Source organism: Saimiri boliviensis, chromosome 14, assembly GCF_048565385.1.
Source record: "Saimiri boliviensis isolate mSaiBol1 chromosome 14, mSaiBol1.pri, whole genome shotgun sequence".
Lineage (NCBI taxonomy): Eukaryota > Metazoa > Chordata > Mammalia > Primates > Cebidae > Saimiri > Saimiri boliviensis.
In genome coordinates, this window is record NC_133462.1 from 35,871,554 (window position 1) to 35,891,820 (window position 20,267).

Sequence of the window (20,267 nt, forward strand, 5' to 3'; positions counted from 1 at the left end):
AGAGATGCCAGAAAGATCCTCCGAGGAGGACGAGGAGAACAAAGAAGATGATACGGGCTGGGGCGGTCTATGGAGTTGGGGGCCCCACGGCCATGCTGACACACCTTCATTCCTTTCCCAGGAACTCCTTGAACAGAGCAAGTTTCCGAAAGGCAGACCTCTGAGCCCGCAGGGACCAACGCCGCACCTAGAGGAACGGGCACCCAGGCCTCAGCTGTCTGTGCTGGGAGGAGAGTCTCCCCTGGTGGCCACTGGGCCGTGGGGTGACCACATTGTACTTGGGGCTGGGCCCTCTGTCCCTGTGTCCCCATCTGTGTGCGCACTGATGCTTCCTCCTCCCTTTTTTAATTTAAAATGGTTTTTATAAGCAACCTGTGCAGTGTGGTGTGGTGACTAGGGGCTGGGTCCCATGCTCCTCACATGCTCACAGTCCACACTGCCCCATATCCACACATCCTGCATCATTGATGGAGGCACCAAGAACCTACTGGGTGCCAGGGACATCATAACAACAGACACAAATGTCACATGCTTAATGGGAATAATAATGCCTGGTTTTTTGTTTTGTTTTTTGTTTTTTTTTTCTTTTTGAGACGGAGTTTCGCTCTTGTTGCCCAGGCTGGAGTGCAATGGCGCGATCTCGGCTCACCGCAACCTCCGCCTCCTGGGTTCAGGCAATTCTCCTGCCTCAGCCTCCTGAGTAGCTGGGATTACAGGCACGCGCCACCATGCCCAGCTAATGCTTTGTATTTTTAGTAGAGACGGGGTTTCACCATGTTGACCAGGATGGTCTCGATCTCTCGACCCCGTGATCCACCCGCCTTGGCCTCCCAAAGTGCTGGGATTACAGGCGTGAGCCACCGCGCCCGGCCCCATAGTTTTTTGGTGCAGTGGTGCAACCTCGGCTCACTGCAACTTCCACCTCCCGGGTTCAAGAGATTCTCTTGCCTCAGCCTCCCAAGTAGCTGGGACTACAGGCTCGTGCCACCAAGCCTGACTAATTTTCGTATTTTTAGTAGACGGAGTTTCACCACATTGGCCAGGATTGTCTTGATATCCTGACCTCCTGATCTGCCTGCCTCAGCCTCCCAAAGTCCTGGGATTTATAGGCGTGAGCCACCGCACCCAGCCCACTTTTTTTTTTTTTTTTTTTTTTAAGAGAAAGAGTCTTGCTTTGTTGCACAGACTGGAGTCCAGTGGCATAATCATGGCTCACTACGGACTCTTCCTCCCAGGCTCAAGCAATCCTCCTGCCTCAGCCTCCATAGTAGCTGGGACTACAAGTGCACACCACCATGTCCAGCTAATATTTTTTTTTTTTTTAGACGGAGTTTTGCTGTCACCCAGGCTGGAGTGCAGTGGTGTGATCTTGGCTCACGGCAACCTCTGCCTTCCGGGTTCAAGCAATTCTCGTGCCTCAGGCTGCCAAGTAGCTGAGATTACAGATGTGTACCACCATGTCCCCCTAATTTTTGTATTTTTAGTAGAGGAGGATTTTATGTTGGCCAGACTGGTCTTGAACCATGGACCTCAGGTGATCCACCTGCCTCAGCCTCCCAATGTGCTGGGATTACAGGCGTGAGCCACCTCGAGGCCCTAGCTGAATTTTTTTTTTTTTTTTTTTTTTTTTTTTTTTTTGGTAGAGATGGAGTCTTACTATATTGCCAAAGCTGGTCTCCAACTCCTGGACTCAAATGATCAGCCCACCTCGGCCTCCCAAAGTACTGGGATTACAGGCATGAGCCACTGCACCTGGCCTGATTTTTTTTCACTTAAATTTTTTTTTGTAGAGACAAGGTCTTGCTCTGTTGCCCAGGCTGGTCTCAAACTCCTGAGCTCAGGGAGTCCTCCTGCCTCAGTCTCCTTAAGCACAGAAATTACAGGTGTGAGCCACCTCGTCGGCCTAATATTTATGAAATCCTTACTGAGTGGCTGGCTGTGTACTAAAGGGCTCCCAGAAAGATCTCTGCAAAAATAGGCCACTCATTTACAAGCCTTTTTAACCCGAGAGACCTCCTTCCTAATGGTGAGGCCCCTTCCTAATGGTTAGTGAATTTTCTCAACACTCCTATCAGGTAGCTAACATGATTATCTCCATTTTACAGATGGGTAAACTGAGGCACAGAACAGCAAAAGTTTGGTGGATCTGGGATGAGAATCCAGGTCTGGCCGGCTCCGGCGCCCGGGCTTGTGCAGCCTCCCCTCTCGCGCGGCGGTCACGCCACTGTGTGCCAAGGCTGCGCTGGGCCGCTTCCAGGCCTGGGCCGCCTGGGGGAGGGGTGACCTCCCGCCGCCGCGCACGCCCCGCGCGCCCTCCCCTAGCTGGGCCCCTGCCAGCCCCACCCACTCCCGCCTCCGAGCCGTTCCGCCCCCCGCAGCAGCCCAGGGACAGCAGGCGGTGGGGGGAAGCTGGCGGTGGGGGAACCCTACCTCGGGGACTTAGGGAGGAAGGAGGGACAAAGCCGGACACCCCGGCGCGCACGCACCTGCAGTCCAGGTGAGATCCAGTCTCCAACCAGCGCCTTTGCACCCCCGCCCCCCACCGCGGCCGGGGCGCCCTGGCGGCTGGAGGGGGCGGGGCCGGCTGGGGGCGGGGCCAGGGGAGGGGCGGAGCCACCCCTGAGGGCCGGGCGCCCAGGCGGCGGCGCGCGAGGACGCACCGGCGGCGGGACGCAGGGACGGCGGCGGCCGGAGCGCGCCAGGCGAGTGGCACCCGGGGCTGGGTCGGGGTTCAAGTTCGGTCCGGAGATCGCACCCCCTCCACCTACTGCCCTACCCCCACCTCCGACCCTGAGACACGACCTCGCTGGTCTCAACCAGCCGCTGCCTCCAACTCCACCTTCTGTGTCCGAACTTTCCGGACTTGGAGTGGCTCTGTCCCCGCGTTCCTGCCCCCTCCCCATCTTTGGCCCCTTACCCCATCGATTCTTGGTGCCCTGCCCGTTTCCCCGGTCGTGGCTCCCCTCTCCCCCCTCTCCACTGACTCTGTCCCCTCCCCGCACTATCCCCCCTCGCTGTCCTCCCCGGCCGTGCCCCAGGCGGCGGGAAGACCGCGGGGCGTCCGGCCGGGCTGGGCCTGGGCTTGGCGGCTGGGCCGGCGTGGGGAGCGGCAGCTGTTTGCCATTAGCCGGGGATCCCACAGGCCCCACCCGCTCCCTGCACGGGGCGGAGTCCTTCTCACTCCCCTAAGTTTGGGGCGGGAAGAGGGCCGGGAAGACCCCTGAGATGTGCAGGCCGGTCTGGGGTGGTGGGTTGGGGAGACCCGCGCCCCTTCCCTGAGCTCCCTACCTGTCCCCTCTGGTAGTCTCCAGTCTTTCCATCTCCGTCTTTTCCCGTCTCCCGCTCCCCAGGGGTCCCATAGCGAGAGAAGGGTCTCAGCCACAGACATCCATCTTCCCCATCACACCCTCTCATCTCCTTTCTCTTCTTACCCGCGACTCGCTGGTCCTCATCGAGGGCGGTCAGATGACTGAGGACCCTCAGACCTCAGTCTCCGTATCTGGGAAATGGGTAGAGATATCTGGTGTGGAGTCTGGGGGGGGTGGGGGATCCACCAGGCTTAGGTTCACCTTCAGGCCCAGCCACTTCCCCATGGCCCCAGTGACCCGAGGCAAGTCACTGTACCTTTCTGTGCCCTCTGTATCGCCTTGTCTGTGAAACGGGGTGATAACTGCCCATCTCATGGCATTGCCATGACGAAGGAGTTGTTGTAAGGCCGGGCGCGGTGGCTCAGGCCTGTAATCCCAGCACTTTGGGAGGCCAGGGCATGTGGATCATGACGTCAAGAGATCGAGACTACCCTGGCCAACATGGTGAAACCCCACCTCTACTAAAAATACAAAAATTAACTGGGCGTAGTGGGGCGTGCCTGTAGTCCCAGTTATTTGGGAGGCTGAAGCAGGAGAATCCAGGAGGCGGAGGTTGCAGTGGGCTGAGATACCGCCACTGCATTCCAGCCTGGGACAGAGGGAGACTCCACCTCAAAAAAAAAAAAAAAAAAGAGTTGATGTTATTATTACTGTTACTAATACTATTTGCCCAGGAGCACCGTCACTTCCCCCTGTTATTCTAATCCCGCTCTCTCCCTGCTTCTCCATCTCTCTTTGGTCGCCAGAAAATATTTTCGATCAACTTCCTGTTGCTCTGGGGCGAGCCTCCAGGCAAATGGAAAAACGAATTTCCTGCAATTGGTGACCTGTGTTCCAGGTGTTGAAAGACAGAGAAGCGAAGGCAGGTGAGGAAAGACAGGGAGAGAGACACGGAGAGAGAGAGAGAGAGAGACACGGAAGGACAGAGACGTGGAGACAGAGAGAGACTTGGAAAGAGAAAAGGCACGACGGGACAGGAGAGCAAGGACCAGCTCAGCTGCCCCTGGAGCCCCAGCCCTGCCTTCATGCCCAGCAGGTGCCCTACCTGGCCCATCCTCCCAAGGTACCTGCTGCCCTGGCCCCCAGAAAGGATCCAATCTGGTGGTGGGATGGGCTGGGACCTCTGCAGCATGATGGCTGGAGGTCAGATAACAGAAAGGACCAGCCAAGTTCAGGCTGGTTATATTGGGGACAAAAGAGCCCTGGCCAGCCTCCAGGGCTGAGGGGGGTTTAGTGAGAGGCTCTGATTGTCCCTCCCTTTTGCAGCCTCCAGGCGCCCCCTCTTACTTCCTCCCCTCCACCCCCCTGACTTCCCGGGGCCACCGCCCGGCCCTCTATCCCTACTGAGCCCCTAAGCCCAGACGCATCCTAGGCGGGCAGGAAGTTCTGTGTAGCCCGGCAGTGAAACTGTTTATTTTTAGAGAAAATTGTTTCCATAAAGGGGAAAGGCTTCACTCCTAGCTGCCTCCCCAACTTTCCCTCCTGTGCCCGTGCTGCCCCATCCAGGCCTGCCCGAGCGCTCAGCTTTGGGGTCACTGGGTGTCCCCTTTGCCGCGCTTGGCCTCTCTTCGTCCCCCTGTGCCTCTGTCTCCTCAGATCCTTGCCAAAAGAGGAGGTTCCTCTCTTCCCCCACCCGTTAGCGCCTCAACCCCCGTCTTCCCCTGTGGCCAGCTCTGGGCCTGGGCTGAGGGGAGGGGATGCCGGAAGGGTGGGACCTATTAGGCTTGGGGCCCCCCAGCCCAGGGGCCACGTGGAGGCCAGGCTCTGGGAACAGCTGGAGCCTGTCCAGAGGCTGGACAGATGTGCAGGCAGGCAGTGAAGTTTGATTTCTTTGTTCCAGACCTGCAGTGGGGGGAGGGGGCGGGGAGCCCACCCCTCCTTCCGCAGCCAGGCTGGGTTTGCGCCTCTGAGGGGGTCCCAGGCCTGGGTGGAGGGCCGGGTGGGCCAGCTGTGGAGGGGGCTGCCCTCATGTCCTCCCCTCCCCCTACAGACTCCTCACTCCCGTCAGCGCGGTTCCCTTTCCCCAGGTAAGCCTCAGCCGGTGCTGCAGGCAGTCTGACTCGCAGTTCCTCAAGTGACTTCCGAGGAGCATCTGCAGACAAGAGGATGGCCCAGGTCCTGCACGTGCCTGCCCCCTTCCCAGGTCAGGGGACTCGGGGAAGAGGGCCCTGCCCCGGGGAGCTTCAGTCCTGGAAGGCTGAGGGACAGGGGACCCTGCCTTGGGGGCTTTGCGGGTGGGACACACAGCCCAGCACTTAGAGGTCGAAGGGAGGAGTAAGAGTCCTGCCCTGGGAGGGTCTGAGGCGGGTGGCAGAGTCTTACCAGGAAAAGGGGGTTGTCCAAGCGGGGAGATAGCGCCCTGTCCTGAGGGCCTTTGGGAGAGGACAGGGCCTAGCGCCCGCAGTCTGATGGGGGGACAGCCCTGCCCGGGAAGGTCTGAGAGCAGACACAGTCGAGCACTGCGTCTCCCATCTCGTGGGCACATGAACCCACCTCTCCCCGGGCATCAGTCTTCGTCCTGAGAATGGAGACAGCAGGATTCAACGGTTCTGGTGTTTCTCCCACCCCAGGGACCCCCGGCCCAGCCTCCCCGCCCGCCTTCCCTCCCAAGGAGCCCGACCCACCCTACTCCGTGGAGACCCCCTATGGCTACCGCCTGGACCTGGACTTCCTCAAGTACGTGGACGACATCGAGAAGGGCCACACGCTGCGTCGTGTGGCAGTGCAGCGCCGCCCCCGCCTGGGCTCTCTGCCCCGTGGCCCCGGCTCCTGGTGGACGTCCACCGAGTCGCTGTGCTCCAACGCCAGTGGGGACAGCCGGCACTCAGCCTACTCCTACTGCGGCCGCGGCTTCTACCCTCAGTATGGTGCTCTGGAGACCCGCGGTGGCTTCAATCCGAGGGTGGAGCGCACACTGCTGGATGCCCGTCGCCGTCTTGAGGACCAGGCGGCCACACCCGCCGGCCTGGGCTCCCTGACCCCCAGTGCGGCCGGCTCGACAGGCTCCCTGGTGGGCGTGGGGTTGCCACCCCCGACGCCACGGAGTTCGGGACTGTCCACGCCAGTGCCTCCCAGCGCTGGTCACCTGGCCCACGTGCGGGAGCAGATGGCAGGCGCCCTGCGGAAGCTTCGACAGTTGGAGGAGCAGGTGAAGCTGATCCCCGTGCTCCAGGTGAAGTTGTCGGTGCTCCAGGAGGAAAAGCGGCAGCTCACAGTGCAACTCAAGAGCCAGAAGTTCCTGGGCCACCCCGCGGGGTGCCGGGGCCGCAGCGAGCTCTGCCTGGACCTCCCCGATCCCCCGGAGGACCCGGTGGCACCCGAGACCCGGAGTGTGGGCACCTGGGTCCGAGAGCGGGACTTGGGTGTGCCTGATGGGGAGGCCGTCCTTGCCGCCAAGGTCGCTGTGCTGGAGACCCAGCTCAAGAAGGCGAGGCAGGAGCTACAGGCAGCTCAGGCCCGGCAGGCCCACCCCCAGCCCCAGGCCTGGCCACCGCCGGAGAGCCCGGTCCGTGTGGACACTGTCCGGGTGGTGGAAGGGCCGCGGGAGGTAGAGGTGGTGGCCAGCAGAGCCGCTGGCCCCCCTGCACAGCGGGCCCAGAGTCTGGAGCCTTACGGGGCAGGGCTGAGGGCCCTGGCAATGCCTGGTGGGCCTGAGAGCCCCCCTGTGTTCTGCAGCCAGGAGGTGGTGGAGACGATATGCCCAGCGCCCGCTGTGGCCACCAGCAATGTCCACGTGGTGAAGAAGATTAGCATCACGGAGCGCAGCTGTGACGGAACGGCAGGTAAGCAGCTGCAGGCGGGGAGAAGGGCTAGGGGCAACAGCGGGGGGCTCTTTCTTCCCATGGCTCAGCCTGGACTCTCAGAATGCCAGGGTCCAGGTGGGGTGTGGTGAGGCACACCTATAATTCCAGCAATTTGGGAGGCCAAGGTGGGGGCAGCTCACTTGAGCTCAGGAGTTCAAGACCAGCCTGGCCAACATGGTGAAACCCATCTCTAAATTCAAAATACTAAATATTACTAAAAATTCAAAACAGCCAGGTGTGGTAGTACGTGCCTGTGATCTCAGCTACTCAGGAGGCTGAGGCAGGAGACTAGCTTGAGCCTGGGAGGCGGAGGTTGCAGTGAGCCGAGGTTATATCACTGCATTCCAGCCTGGGCAACAGGAGACTCTCTCAAAAAAAAAAAAAAAGAATGCCAAGTTCCAGCCCCAGCCCTGGCCTTCCACCAGACACATCACTCCAACTCTTAGCGTCTCTGTCTTGTCATCAAGAAAACGGGGAGATTCGTGCAGTCAACATTAGGGCTGTAGCAACCACACAGAGAAATTAGGTGACTGCCACTTTGTCAGTATCCAGGAAGCAGGAGGTGTTTGGGGGAAAGTTCCGCAAGGCTGTTGGTTTGCGAGGCAGGAATCAATCTCAGACCAGTTTAAGCAGTGGAAAGAAAATGTGGTGTTATGTACCTTATGACAGCTTTAGGCATGGCTGGATCCAGGTGCACAAACATCTTGTTGTTGTTTTGTTGTTGTTGTTGTTGTTGTTAAGAGATAGAGTCTCAGCAGGGTGCAGTGGCTCACGCCTGTAATCCCAGCACTTTGGGAGGCCGAGGCGGGTGGATCCCAGAGGAAGTACTGAATCCTCATGCCAGGAAAGGGGGTGCTGGCAGTGCAGAATGTCAGCTGCCGGGTTACCCTGAGGTCCCTGGGAGAAGCCACCCAAATGATTCATAATAATGACAACTGGGCCGGGTGCAGTTGCTCACGCCTGTAATCTCAGAACTCTGGGAGGCTGACGCAGGTGGATCACTTGAGGTCAGGATCACTCAGGAGTTCAAGACCAGCCTGGCCAACACAGTGAAACCCTGTCTCTACTAAAAATACAAAAATTGGCCGGGCGCGGTGGCTCAAGCCTGTAATCCCAGCACTTTGGGAGGCCGAGGCGGGTGGATCACGATGTCGAGAGATCGAGACCATCCTGGTCAACATGGTGAAACCCTGTCTCTACTAAAAATACAAAAAATTAGCTGGGCATGGTGGCACGTGCCTGTAATCCGAGCTACTCAGGAGGCTGAGGCAGGAGAATTGCCTGAACCCAGGAGGCGGAGGTTGCGGTGAGCCGAGATCGCGCCATCGCACTCCAGCCTGGGTAACAAGAGCGAAACTCCGTCTAAAAAAAAAAAAAAAAAAAATACAAAAATTATCTGAGTATTACTGGTGGCATGCACCTGTAATCCCAGTTATTCCAGAGGCTGAGGCAGGAGAATCACTTGAATCCGGGAGGTAGGGATTGCGGTGAGCTGAGATGGCAACACTGTACTCCAGCCTGGGCGACAGAGTGACTGTGTCTCGAAATAATAATAATGACAGCCAGCTGAGCATGGTGGCTCACGCCCGTAATTTCAATACTTTGAGCGGCAGAGGCAGACCACTTGAGGCCAGGAGTTCAAGACCAGCCTGGCCAACATGGTGCAACCCTGTCTCTACTAAAAATATAAAAATTAGGTGGACATGGAGACGCACACCTGGATTCCTAGCTATTTGGGAGACTGAGGCAGGAGAATCACTTCAACCCGGGAGCCAGAGGTTGCAGTGAGCTGAGATCACACCACTGCACTCCAGCCTGGGTGACACAGTGAAACTCTGTCTCAAAATAATAATGATAATAATAATAATGACAGCTGTTCTTGAAACATGGTTGGGGGGGCTCTGGCAGGCGCACTCAGATTCATACTGTGTGATACCGGGTGAGCAGCAGCAGCACCTCTCTAGGCCTAAAGATTCCTCTAGAGAGGTGGAGAATTGATGAATTAATGCATACAGTTAAGTGCTGGTTGCTGCTTCTGCTGATAATGTTCTGTCAACCCTCTTGGTTGGTTGGTTGGTTGGTTGGTTGGTTGATTGATTTAGAGACAGAGTCTTGCTCTGTCGCCAGGCTGGAGTGCAGTGGTGCAATCTCGGCTCACTGCAGCCTCCACCTCCCAGGTTCAAGTAATTATCTTTCCTCAGCCTCCACAGGTGCTTGCCACCGTGCCCCGCTAATTTTGTATTTTTAGTAGAGACCGGGTTTCACCATGTTGGCCAGGATGATCTCGATCTCTGATCAACCCTGTTTATACCTGGGGAAACTGAGGCTTAAGGAGAGGATTCATTTGTCCTGTGTCACAGCCAGGAAGTGGCTGAACTGAGCCAGGATCTAAACCCAGGACATCAAACCTGTAATCGTAGCACTTTGGGAGGCCAAGGTGGGTGGATCGCCTGAGATCAGGAGATCGAGACCAGCATGGCCAACGTGGCGAAACTCCGTCGCTACTAAAAATATAAAAATTAGCTGGGTGTGGTGGCACACGCCTGTAATCCCAGCTACTTGGGAGGCTGAGGCAGGAGAATCGCTTGAACCCAGGAGGCGGAGGTTGTAATAAGCCAAGAATGCGCCACTGCACTTCAGCCTGGGTGACAGAGTGAGACTCCATCTCAAAAAAAAAAAAAAAAAAATAATAATAATAATAATAATGATTATAAATAAATAAACCCAGGACAGCTTGAACCTGCAGCAGGTCTCGAAGGTAGGGCCAAAGTTCTCATCCCAGCCTCAAACGCCAGGTGGCCGGAGTCCGTACCAGCAGACTGGAGGGCACAGGCTGGAGGGCAGGGACCCAGCTCTTTTCTCGCTGGCCCGTGTTGTTCCTGGCCAGCTCTGGACACCACTCGCCTGTTCTATGTCTATCCCGAACACCCGGCCCTGCGGTTCTGGCCCCCTCCCAGAGGCCTCGCCTGGCCCAGCCTCTAAATCTCTGAAAGGCAACCACCATTCCAGACGTGCCTCCCAGAGCAGCCAGAGGCCTTCTGTCTGCAGGACAAAAGGACAAACAGACATAGCGATGTCCACCTTCTGTGCATTCGAGCTGCTGTCCTGAAAGTTCTTCCCAGAGTCTCATTTTATTCCCTCTTGCTGCAACCAGCCCCAATTTCTGCCTTGCTTGGGCCAAGCTGGAATGTCTTAATTCATTTCTATATCTTCCTTTTTTGTTGTTGGTTTTTTTGAGACTGAGTCTCACTCTGTCGTCCAGGCTGGAGTGCAGTGACGCAATCTTGGCTTACTGCAACCTCCACCCCCTGGGTTCAATGCACTTCTCCTGCCTCAGCCTCCCAAGTAGCTGGGACTACAGGCATGCACCACCATGCCCAGCTAATTTTTGTTTTTTTAGTAGAGACGGGGTTTCACCATGTTGTTGGCCAGGCTGGTCTTGAACTCCTAACCTCAGATGATCTACCCGCCTTGGCCTCCAAAAGTGCTGGGATTATAGGTGTGAGCCACCACACCCAGCCCTTAATTCATTTCTATATCTTTTGTGTTTACCGAGTGCCTACTATGTTCCAGATTCTTCTGTGCACTGAGGACAAACCAGTGTACAACACAGACACAAAAACCACTGCAGTATCAGCCAACACGGTGACACATTCCTGTGGTCCCAGCTACTTGGGAGGCTGAAGGTGGGAGGATGGCTTGAGCCCAGCCGTTCAAAACTACAGTGAACCACGATGGCACCATTGCACTCCAGCCTGGGTGGCAGTGAGACCCTATCTCTAAAAAAAAAAAAAAAAAAAAAAAAAAAAAAGCCACTGCAATAAATTAAATAAATAAGAGAGTGCAATAGATGAAGGATGAATTATCATTGCAGACAATGTGTGGGAAGCAGATAGGACAGGCATGGCGTTGATTCCAATCCTGTTTTCCCTACTCCTTAGCTCTGTATCTTTGAGCAAGCGATTTTTTGTGTGTGTGAGATGGAGTCTTGCTCTGTCACCCAGACTGGAGTGCAGTGGTACAGTCTCAGCTCACTGCAACCTTCACCTTCCTGATTCAAGAGATTCTCCTGCCTCAGCCTCCCAGATAGCTGGAATGACAGGTGCCTACCACCATACCTGGCTAATTTTTGTGTTTTGTGTTTTTTTTTTTTTTTTTGAGACAGAGTGTTGCTCTTGTTACCCAGGCTGGAGTGCAATGGCGCGATCTCAGCTCACCGCAACCTCCGCCTCCTGGGTTCAAGCAATTCTCCTGCCTCAGCCTCCTGAGTAGCTGGGACTACAGGCACGCGCCACCATGCCCAGCTAATTTTTTGTATTTTTAGTAGAGATGGGGTTTCACCATGTTGATCAGGATGGTCTCGATCTCTCGACCTCGTGATCCACCCACCTCGGCCTCCCAAAGTGCTGGGATTACAGGCTTGAGCCACCGCGCCCGGCATTTTTGTGTTTTTAGTAGAGATGGGGTTTCACCGTGTAGGCCAGTCTGCTCTCAAAGTGATGCTGACCTCAAGGATCGCCTGACCTCAAGTGATCCACCCACCTTGGCCTTTGAGCAAGTGATTTAATCTCTCTGTGCCTCAGTTTCCTCATTTGCAAATTGGGAGTCCTGGTGGCACAGCATCACTGGATAATGTGTTCATTTGTCTGTGCGCCGTGGCTTATGCCTGTGAGCTCTGGGAGGCTGAGGGAGGAGGATTGCTTGAGCCCAGGGAGTCGAGGCTACAGTGAGTCATGACCACGCCGCTGCATTCCAGCCTGGGCAAGACCAATCTTGTCGGGGGGTGGGGGGAAAAGAATCACTTCATGTCAAGTATTCATCACGGTACCAGGCACATGTCGATATTTGGTGCCTAAGGTCAGCTCTTGGCTCTATAGCCTCTCCAGGGAGCATCTTTGAATGAAGACGGGAAAAGAAAGAAGTCGGATGGGCATGGTGGCTCACGCCTGTAATCCCAGCACTTTGGGAGGCCGAGATGGGCAGATCACTTGAGGTCAGGAGTTCAAGATCAGCCTGGCCAACATGGCAAAACCCCATCTGTACTAAAAAGATAGAAAATTAGCTGGGCGTGTTGGCGCATGCCTGTAATCCCAGCTACTAGGGAGGCTGAGGCTGAAGAATCACATGAACCCGAGAGGAGGAGGTTGCGGTGAGCTGAGATCCTGCCACTGCACTCCAGCCTGGGTAAGAAGAGCAAAAACTCCATCTCAAAAAAAGAAAAGGAAAGAAAGAAGTCGGGAAAGCCAATGTTCCAGGGAGGGACACAGCAGGGACAAAGACCCTGAGATAAGCAGAGGCTCGGGCGTGTCAAGGGGGTTGAACAAACTGGAATGTGATGAGATACACAAGGTACAGGGTAGTCTGATCACTGGGGGTGAGTCCTTCAGAGCTCCTGGGCTGTGAGGAGGAGCATTGTGGGAAATGAGATGACCCAGGGCAAGGAGTTGACAAGTGCTCAGAGGATCCACAAGTGCTCAGATGACCCACTTGTCACTTAGGTGGGTCAGCTTGGTGGGTAAATCAGGGAGGGCTCCTTGGAGGAGGATGCACAGAGGGGCCCAACCTTTTTTTTTTTTTTTTTTTTTTGGTAAAACAGTATCTTCATAACAGCTGGGTACCATGGCTCATGGCTGTAATCCTTTGAGGGGCTGAGGCGAGTGAATCGCTTGAGCCCTGGAGTTTGAGACCAGCCTGGACAACATGGCGAAATGCCTTCGCTACTAAAAATACAAAAATTAGCTGGCTGTGGTGGTGCATGCCTGTAATCTCAGTTGCTCAGGAGGCTGAGGTGGGAGGATCCCCTGAGCTCAGCAAGGTTGAGGCTGTAGTAAGCCATGATTGTACCACTGCACTCCAGAGTGAGACTCTTTCTCAGAAAACAAAATATATAAAATATTTTCATAACATTCAGAGGTCCAACCTCTCTGCTGTCTACTGAGGCCACTGTTTTTCATTTTGTTTTTAGTAGAGTAGAAATCCATGCACTGTAGCCAAAGGGCCGGGGAGATGGAAGGCAGGCTTCCCCTCAGGCTGGCGAAGGTGGGTGAGGCAGGCAAAGGCCTGGAGATCCCACAAAATCCCGCCACTCCCACCCCAACCTGGCAAAGCCACCACAGGGGTATCCATGAACAAAGGAGAAACCTGGTGCTGGGGGCTTCTCCCACAGCTTTCACGTTCCTCTACTCTTTCTACTCTTGTTCAAAGTGTATTCCAGTGAAAGCAGTTTATGTTCTTTGTGAAAGGTTTGGAAAGTACAGAAAAATCTAGAACAGCCTGGGCTCGGTGGCTCACACCTGTAATCCCAGCACTTTGGGAGGCTGAGACAGGTGGATCACCTGAGGTCAGGAGTTCGAGACTAGATTGACCAATATGGTGAAACCCATCTCTACTAAAAATATCAAAATGAGCTGGGCATGGTGGTGTGTGCCTGTAGTCCCAGTACTAGGGAGGCCAAGACAGGAGAATTGCTTGAACTCAGAAGGTGGAGGTTGCAGTGAGCCAAGATTGCACCACTGCACTCCAGCCTGGCTGACAGAGCTAGACTCCATCTCAAAAAAACAAAGAAAAATCTAGGCCGGGCGCGGTGGCTCAACCCTGTAATCCCAGCACTTTGGGAGGCCGAGGCGGGTGGATCACAAGGTCAAGAGATCGAGACCATCCTGGTCAACATGGTGAAACCCTGTCTCTACTAAAAATACAAAAAAAAATTAGCTGGGCATGGTGGTGCGTGCCTGTAATCCCAGCTACTCAGGAGGCTGAGGCAGGAGAATTGCCTGAACCCAGGAGGCAGAGGTTGCGGTGAGCCGAGATCGTGCCATTGCACTCCAGCCTGGGTAACAAGAGCGAAACTCCGTCTCAAAAAAAAAAAAAAAGAAAAATCTAGAACAAATAAAACCCTTTTAAACCCACCACTGCCCAAGTATAGCTGCCATCAAAGCTGCTTTGCTTCTGATTTTTTTTTTTTTTTTTTTTTTTTTTAAGGGATAGAGTCTTTGTCGTCCAGGCGAATCTTGAATTCCCGGTGTCATACGATCTTCCTGCCTCAGCTCCCCAAAGTACCAGATTTTTTTTTTTTTTTTTTAGACAGATTTTTGCCCTGTCACCCAGGCTGGAGTGCAGTGGTGCAATCACAGCTCACTGCAGCCTTGACCCCTCCTGGGCTCAGATGATCCTCCCACCTCCCACCTCAGCCTCCCAAGTAACCACAGGTGCACACGACCATGCCTGGCTAATTTTTGTATTTTTAGTAGAGACCATGTTTTGCCATGTTGGCCAGGCTGGTCTCAGGCTCCCAGCCTCGAGTGATCCACTCACTTCAGCCTCCCAAAGTGCTGGGATGACAGGTGTGAGATACCACACCCAGCCTCAATTTTAAAAATAAACATATTTTAGGCCAGGCATGGTGGCTCACGCCTGTCATCCCAGCACTTTGGGAGGCTAAGGTGGGCAGATCTCCCCACTTTATTATTTGTATTCTTTTTACTAAGATAGGGTCTCACTGTGTTGCCCAGGCTGTTCTCAAACTCCTGGACTCAAGTGATCCTTCCACCTCAGCTTCCTAAGTAGCTGGGGTTACAAGCATGTACCTCCACACCCAACTTTTTCTGGTTTTACTGAAGTATACTTAATATGCAAAAAAATGCACATATTTATTATATACATTTTTGAGTCTGCTGCTTCAGTTCCTTCATTTGGAGTTGCAAAAGCAGCCATAGACAATATGGAAATGAACGAGGATGGCCGAGTTCCAATAAAACTTTATTTGCAGACCCTGAAATTTCTATTTCACATACTTTTCATGAGTCCCAAATTAAATTATTCTTTCCCATCCATTAAAACATGTACACGCAGCACCCACAGGCTGAAGCTCCCCACCCCGTGCTTTCCACTGTCAGTGCCACCCCCACCCTGTCTAATACCATTCCTTGCAATCCACCTTCCAGAAACTCAGAAACTTATTTAGACATTGGAGTGTCCTTGAAAAATATGCCTTGTGCATGTTTAATTTCCTTAAATGGTATTGTGCTTCAGAGAAACAAAAATCTCTTTCTGTTTCTTATTTTTTCCCCTCCGTACACTATTTTTGAACACTCCACACTGATGTTTGTAAATCTGGTTTGTCACTTTTTATTTTCTTCCCTTTTTTTTTTTTTTTTTTTTTTTATCTTTTTCTTTTTTGAGATGGAGTCTTGCTCTGTAGCCCAGGCTGGAGTGCAGTGGCACAATCTCAGCTCACTGCAACCTCCACCTCCCAGGTTCAATCAATTCTCCTGCCCCAGCCTCCTGAGTAGCTGGGATTAGAGGCACTTGCCACCGCCCCCAGCTACTTTTTGTATTTTTAGTGGAGACGGGATTTCACCATATTGGCCACGCTGGTCAGGAACTCCTGACCTCATGATCTGCCTGCCTCAGCTTCCCAAAGTGCTGGGATTGCAGGCGTGAGCCACAGCACCCGCTTACCGTCTTACCTAACCCCCTCATGGTGGGTACCTGGCTGCTTGCAATTTCTGGCCACCATGAACAATGCTGGCATCATCCTCACACATCCCCTCCTGTGGGACTGCCCGTTCCTTGAGGAGGTGCAACTTCAAATTCTGTCTCATCCTCTCCAAAAAAAGCTCTCCCTGTCCACACTGCTAACACCATGCTCAGGTTCAAGGTGTCTGTTTTCCCATATCCTCATCATACCCTCACCAACATATGGCTTTATCTGTCTTTCTAATTTTTCTTTTTTTTTTTTTTTTTTTTTTTTTTTGAGACGGAGTTTCGCTCTTGTTGCCCAGGCTGGAGTGCAATGGCGCGATCTCGGCTCACCGCAACCTCCGCCTCCTGGGTTCAAGTCATTCTCCTGCCTCAGCCTCCTGAGTAGCTGGGATTACAGGCACGCGCCACCATGCCCAGCTAATTTTTTGTATTTTTAGTAGAGACGGGGTTTTCCATGTTGACCAGGATGGTCTCGATCTCTTGACCTCGTGATCCACCCGCCTCGGCCTCCCAAAGTGCTGGGATTACAGGCTTGAGCCACCGCGCCCGGCCTCCTTTTTTTCTTTTTTTTCCTTATTTGAGACAGAGTCTCGTTCTGTTGCCAGGCTGGAGTGCAGTGGCAACATCTCGGCTCACTGCAACCTCCACCTCCTGGGTTCAAGTGATTCCTCCTGCCTCAGCCTCTCTACTAGCTGGGATTACAAGTGTCCGCCACCACAACTGGCTAATTGTATTTTTATTAGAGACGGGTGTCACCACGTTGGCAAGGCTGGTCTCAAACTCTTGACCTCGTAATCTTCCCTCCTCAGCCTCCCAAACGGCTGCAATTACGGGCGTGAGCCACCAAGCCCAGCCCCATCTTTCCAATTTTTTTTTAAACTATCTGATAGCTGCTATGTAATGGTATCTCCTTACTGTTATGTTTGAGACGGGGTCTCATTGTGTCACCCAGGCTGGAGTGCAGTGGCACAGTCATGGTTCACTGTAGCCTCAACCTCCCGGGCTCAGGTGATCCTCCCACCTCAGCCTCCTTAGTAGCTAAGACTAAAGACCTGCGTCACCATATTTGGGTAATTTTTTTTAGAGACGGGGTCTTGCTGTGTTGCCCAGGCTGGTCTCGAATTCCTGAGTTGAAGTGATCCACCTCAGACTTCCTAAGTGCTAGGATTACAGACATGAGTCTCGGAACTCAGCCCTCCTTACTGTTTTCATTGGCATATCTCTGATAGGCAGTGAGATATGGCTTCTGCGTGTGAGCCTAATAAGCTTCCTCTGTAAGTCAATTACTTGTAGCCTCTTGTCCATTTTTCTCTCTGAGCAGTTTTTAGAAGTTCCTGGTATCTTGCAGAATCAAGACAGGCAAACTATGGCCTATGGGCCAGATACAGCCTGACACCTGTTTTTCTACCACCCACAGCTAAGAATGATTTTTATATTTTTTTAAATGGTTGAACGATTTAATTTAAAAGTATATTTTGGGCCGGGCGCGGTGGCTCAAGCCTGTAATCCCAGCACTTTGGGAGGCCGAGGCGGGTGGATCACGAGGTCAAGAGATCGAGACCATCCTGGTCAACATGGTGAAACCCCGTCTCTACTAAAAATACTAAAAATTAGCTGGGCACGGTGGCGTGTGCCTGTAATCCCAGCTACTCAGGAGGCTGAGGCAGGAGAATTGCCTGAACCCAGGAGGCGGAGGTTGCGGTGAGCCGAGATCGCGCCATTGCACTCCAGCCTGGGTAACGAGCGAAACTCTGTCTCAAAAAAATAATAATAATAAATAAAAGTATATTTTGGGCCAAATGCAGTGGCTTACACCTGTAATGCCAGCACTTTGGGAGGCCAAGGCAGAAGGATCGCCTGAGGCCAGGAGTTTGAGACCAGTCTAGGCAATGTAGTGAGACACCATCTCTACAAAAAAATTAAAAATTAGTTTGGCATGGTGGCACACATGTGTAGTCCCAGCTACTCAGGCTAAGGCAGGAGGGTTTCTTGAGCCCAGAATTTTGTGTGTGTGTGTGTGTGTGTGTGTGTGTGTGTGTGTGTGTGAGTGAAGATGGGATTCCACATTTCCCAGGATTTTGAGGCTGCATCATGCTATGATCGAACTCCAGCCTGGGCAATGAAAGTTGCCTAAAGTAGACCAGGCACAGTGACTCCTGCCTGTAATCCCAGCACTTTGGGAGGCCCAGGTAGGCAGATCACCTGAGATCAGGAGTTTGAGACCATCCTGGCCAGCAGGGTGAAACCTGTCTCAACAACAATACAAAAATTAGCCAGGCGTGGTGGCAGGCGCCTATAATCCCAGCTACTCCGGAGGCTGAGGCAGAGAATTGCTTGAACCTGGGAGGCAGAGGTTGCAGTGAGCCAAGATGGTGCCATTGCACTCCAGCCTGGGTGACAAGAGCGAGACTTTATCACAAAAAAAAAAAAAAAAAGTTGCCTGAAGCACTGCCTGCTTCTCTGTTGGGGCAGAATGGGCTTTGGGTGCTGCTCTAAGTTTATTTATTAATATTTTTTTCACATTAAAAAAAAAATAGAGACAGAGTCTCACCCTGTCTCAAAAAAAATGCCTTGACATGAACAAGATTATGTGAAATTCAGACTTACTGGATACAGCCACATGGAATCATTTATATACTGTCTGTGGCTGGTTTTGCATTAGAACTGTGCCAGAGTTAAGCAGTTACAACCAAGTCCTTACATTTGAGGTAACCAAGAATGTTTGCTGTAACCAAGAATGTTTGCTATCTAGCCCTTTCCAGAAAGTTTGTTGACCCTGTTCTAGAAGATTATCCCTTGCCTGTGCAAATGTTGGGCACCACCCTCCACACCCATGAGGATCTTTTTTTTTTTTTTTTTTTTTTTTTTTTTGAGACAGAGTTGTTTCGCTCTTGTTGCTCAGGCTGGAGTGCAATGGCGCATTCTCGGCCCACTGCAACCTCCGCCTCCTGGTTTAAGCAATTCTCCTGTCTCAGCCTCCCAAGTAGCTGGGATTACAGGCATGTGCCACCACATCCTGCTAATTTTTTGCATTTTTAGTAGAGATGGGGTTTCACCATGTTGGCCAAGATGGTCTCGATCTCTTGACCTCGTGATCCACCCGCCTCGGCCTCCCAAAGTGCTGGGATTACAGGCGTGAGCCACTGCGTCTGGCCCACCCATGAGGATCTTAAAGGTCTTCTCTTTTTTTGTTTTTTTTGTTGAGACGGAGTTTCGCTCTTGTTACCCAGGCTGGAGTGCAATGGCACGATCTTGGCTCACCGCAACCTCCTGGGTTCAGGCAATTCTCCTGCCTCAGCCTCCTGAGTAGCTGGGATTACAGGCACGCGCCACCATGCCCAGCTAATTTTTTGTATTTTTGGGGTTTTACCATGTTGACCAGGATGGTCTCGATCTCTTGACCTCGTGATCCACCCGCCTTGGCCTCCCAAAGTGCTGGGATTACAGGCGTGAGCCACCGCGCCTGGCCCATTTTTGTTTTTGTTTTTGAGATGGAGCCTTGCTCTGTCATCCAGGCTGGAGTGCAATGGCACAATCTCAGCTCACTGCAACCTCCGCCTTCCTGGTTCCAGCGATTCTCCTTCCTCACCCTCCCAAGTAGCTGGCATTACAGGTGCCCGCCACCACACCTGGCTAATTTATGTATTTTCAGTAGAGACTGGGTTTCACCGTGTTGGCCATGCTGGTCTTGAACTCCTTACCTCATGTGATCCACACACCTTGGCCTCCCAAAGTGCTAGGATTACAGGCATGAGTTGCCGCGCCCGGCCAGAAGTCTTCATTTTTGATATAGTTAAGACCATTGTGTTCTGCATTTACGGATTATGCTTGGAGGAATTTTTAAAAGAATCTTAACTAGGCAGATTGACTCACCTGTAGTCTCAGCACTTTGGTGGGAAAATTGCTTGAGTCTAGGAGTTCAGGGCCAGCCTACGCAACATAGTAAGACCCTCATTTCTACAAAATACAAAAGCTAGCCAGGCATGATGTTGCGTCCCTGTAATCCCAGCTACTTGGGAGGCTGAAGTGGGAGGATAGTGAGCTGTGATCATGGTGCTGCACTCCAGCCTGGACAACAGAGGGAGACCCTGTCATCCTGAATGAATGAATATGAAGGAATGAATGTGAATGAATGAATGAATCTTTCCCCTTCCTGAGTCCCTGATACTCTGCTACATTATACCCCTTTAGCTTTGTAGTTGTACTTTCTTTTTTTTTTTTTTTTTTTGAGGTGGAGTTTCGCTCTTGTTACCCAGGCTGGAGTGCAATGGCGCGATCTCGGCTCACCGCAACCTCCGCCTTCTGGGTTCAAGCAATTCTCCTGCCTCAGCTTCCTGAGTATCTGGGACTACGCACCACCATGCCCAGCTAATTTTTTTGTATTTTTAGTAGAAACGGGGTTTCACCATGTTGACCAGGATGGTCTCGATCTCTTGAACTTGTGATCTACCCACCTCAGCCTCCCAAAGTGCTGGGATTACAGGCTTGAGCCACCACGCCCGGCCCTGTAGTTGTATTTTCATCTTAATCCTTCACAAATTTTTTTTTTTTTTTTTTGAGATGGAGTCTCCCTCTGTTGCCAGGCTGGAATACTGTGGTGCAATCTTGGCTC

General features: G+C 53.0%; 2 protein-coding genes across 7 annotated transcripts in view; both read left to right on the forward strand.

The window, feature by feature from the left end:
• DOCK6 (dedicator of cytokinesis 6) overlaps positions 1 to 371 on the forward strand; it is a 64,529-nt gene extending 64,158 nt beyond the window's left edge. For all 5 annotated transcript variants that reach the window (XM_039465453.2, XM_074384614.1, XM_039465450.2 and 2 more), the window contains one exon: positions 122 to 371. In XM_039465453.2, coding sequence (XP_039321387.2) covers positions 122 to 164 — 43 coding nt within the window. In that variant the 3' untranslated portion in view covers positions 165 to 371. The remainder of the gene's footprint in view (positions 1 to 121) is intronic.
• Positions 372 to 2,614: 2,243 nt separating this feature from the next.
• KANK2 (KN motif and ankyrin repeat domains 2) overlaps positions 2,615 to 20,267 on the forward strand; it is a 36,294-nt gene continuing 18,641 nt past the window's right edge. The window contains exons 1-4 of one of the 2 annotated variants that reach the window (XM_010329533.3): positions 2,615 to 2,702; positions 4,207 to 4,431; positions 5,359 to 5,511; positions 5,939 to 7,150. In XM_010329533.3, the coding sequence (XP_010327835.2) occupies positions 5,475 to 5,511; positions 5,939 to 7,150 (1,249 nt within the window). In that variant the 5' untranslated portion in view covers positions 2,615 to 2,702; positions 4,207 to 4,431; positions 5,359 to 5,474. The remainder of the gene's footprint in view (positions 2,703 to 4,206; positions 4,432 to 5,358; positions 5,512 to 5,938; positions 7,151 to 20,267) is intronic. The other variant, XM_003941788.4, reaches the window with a different exon arrangement.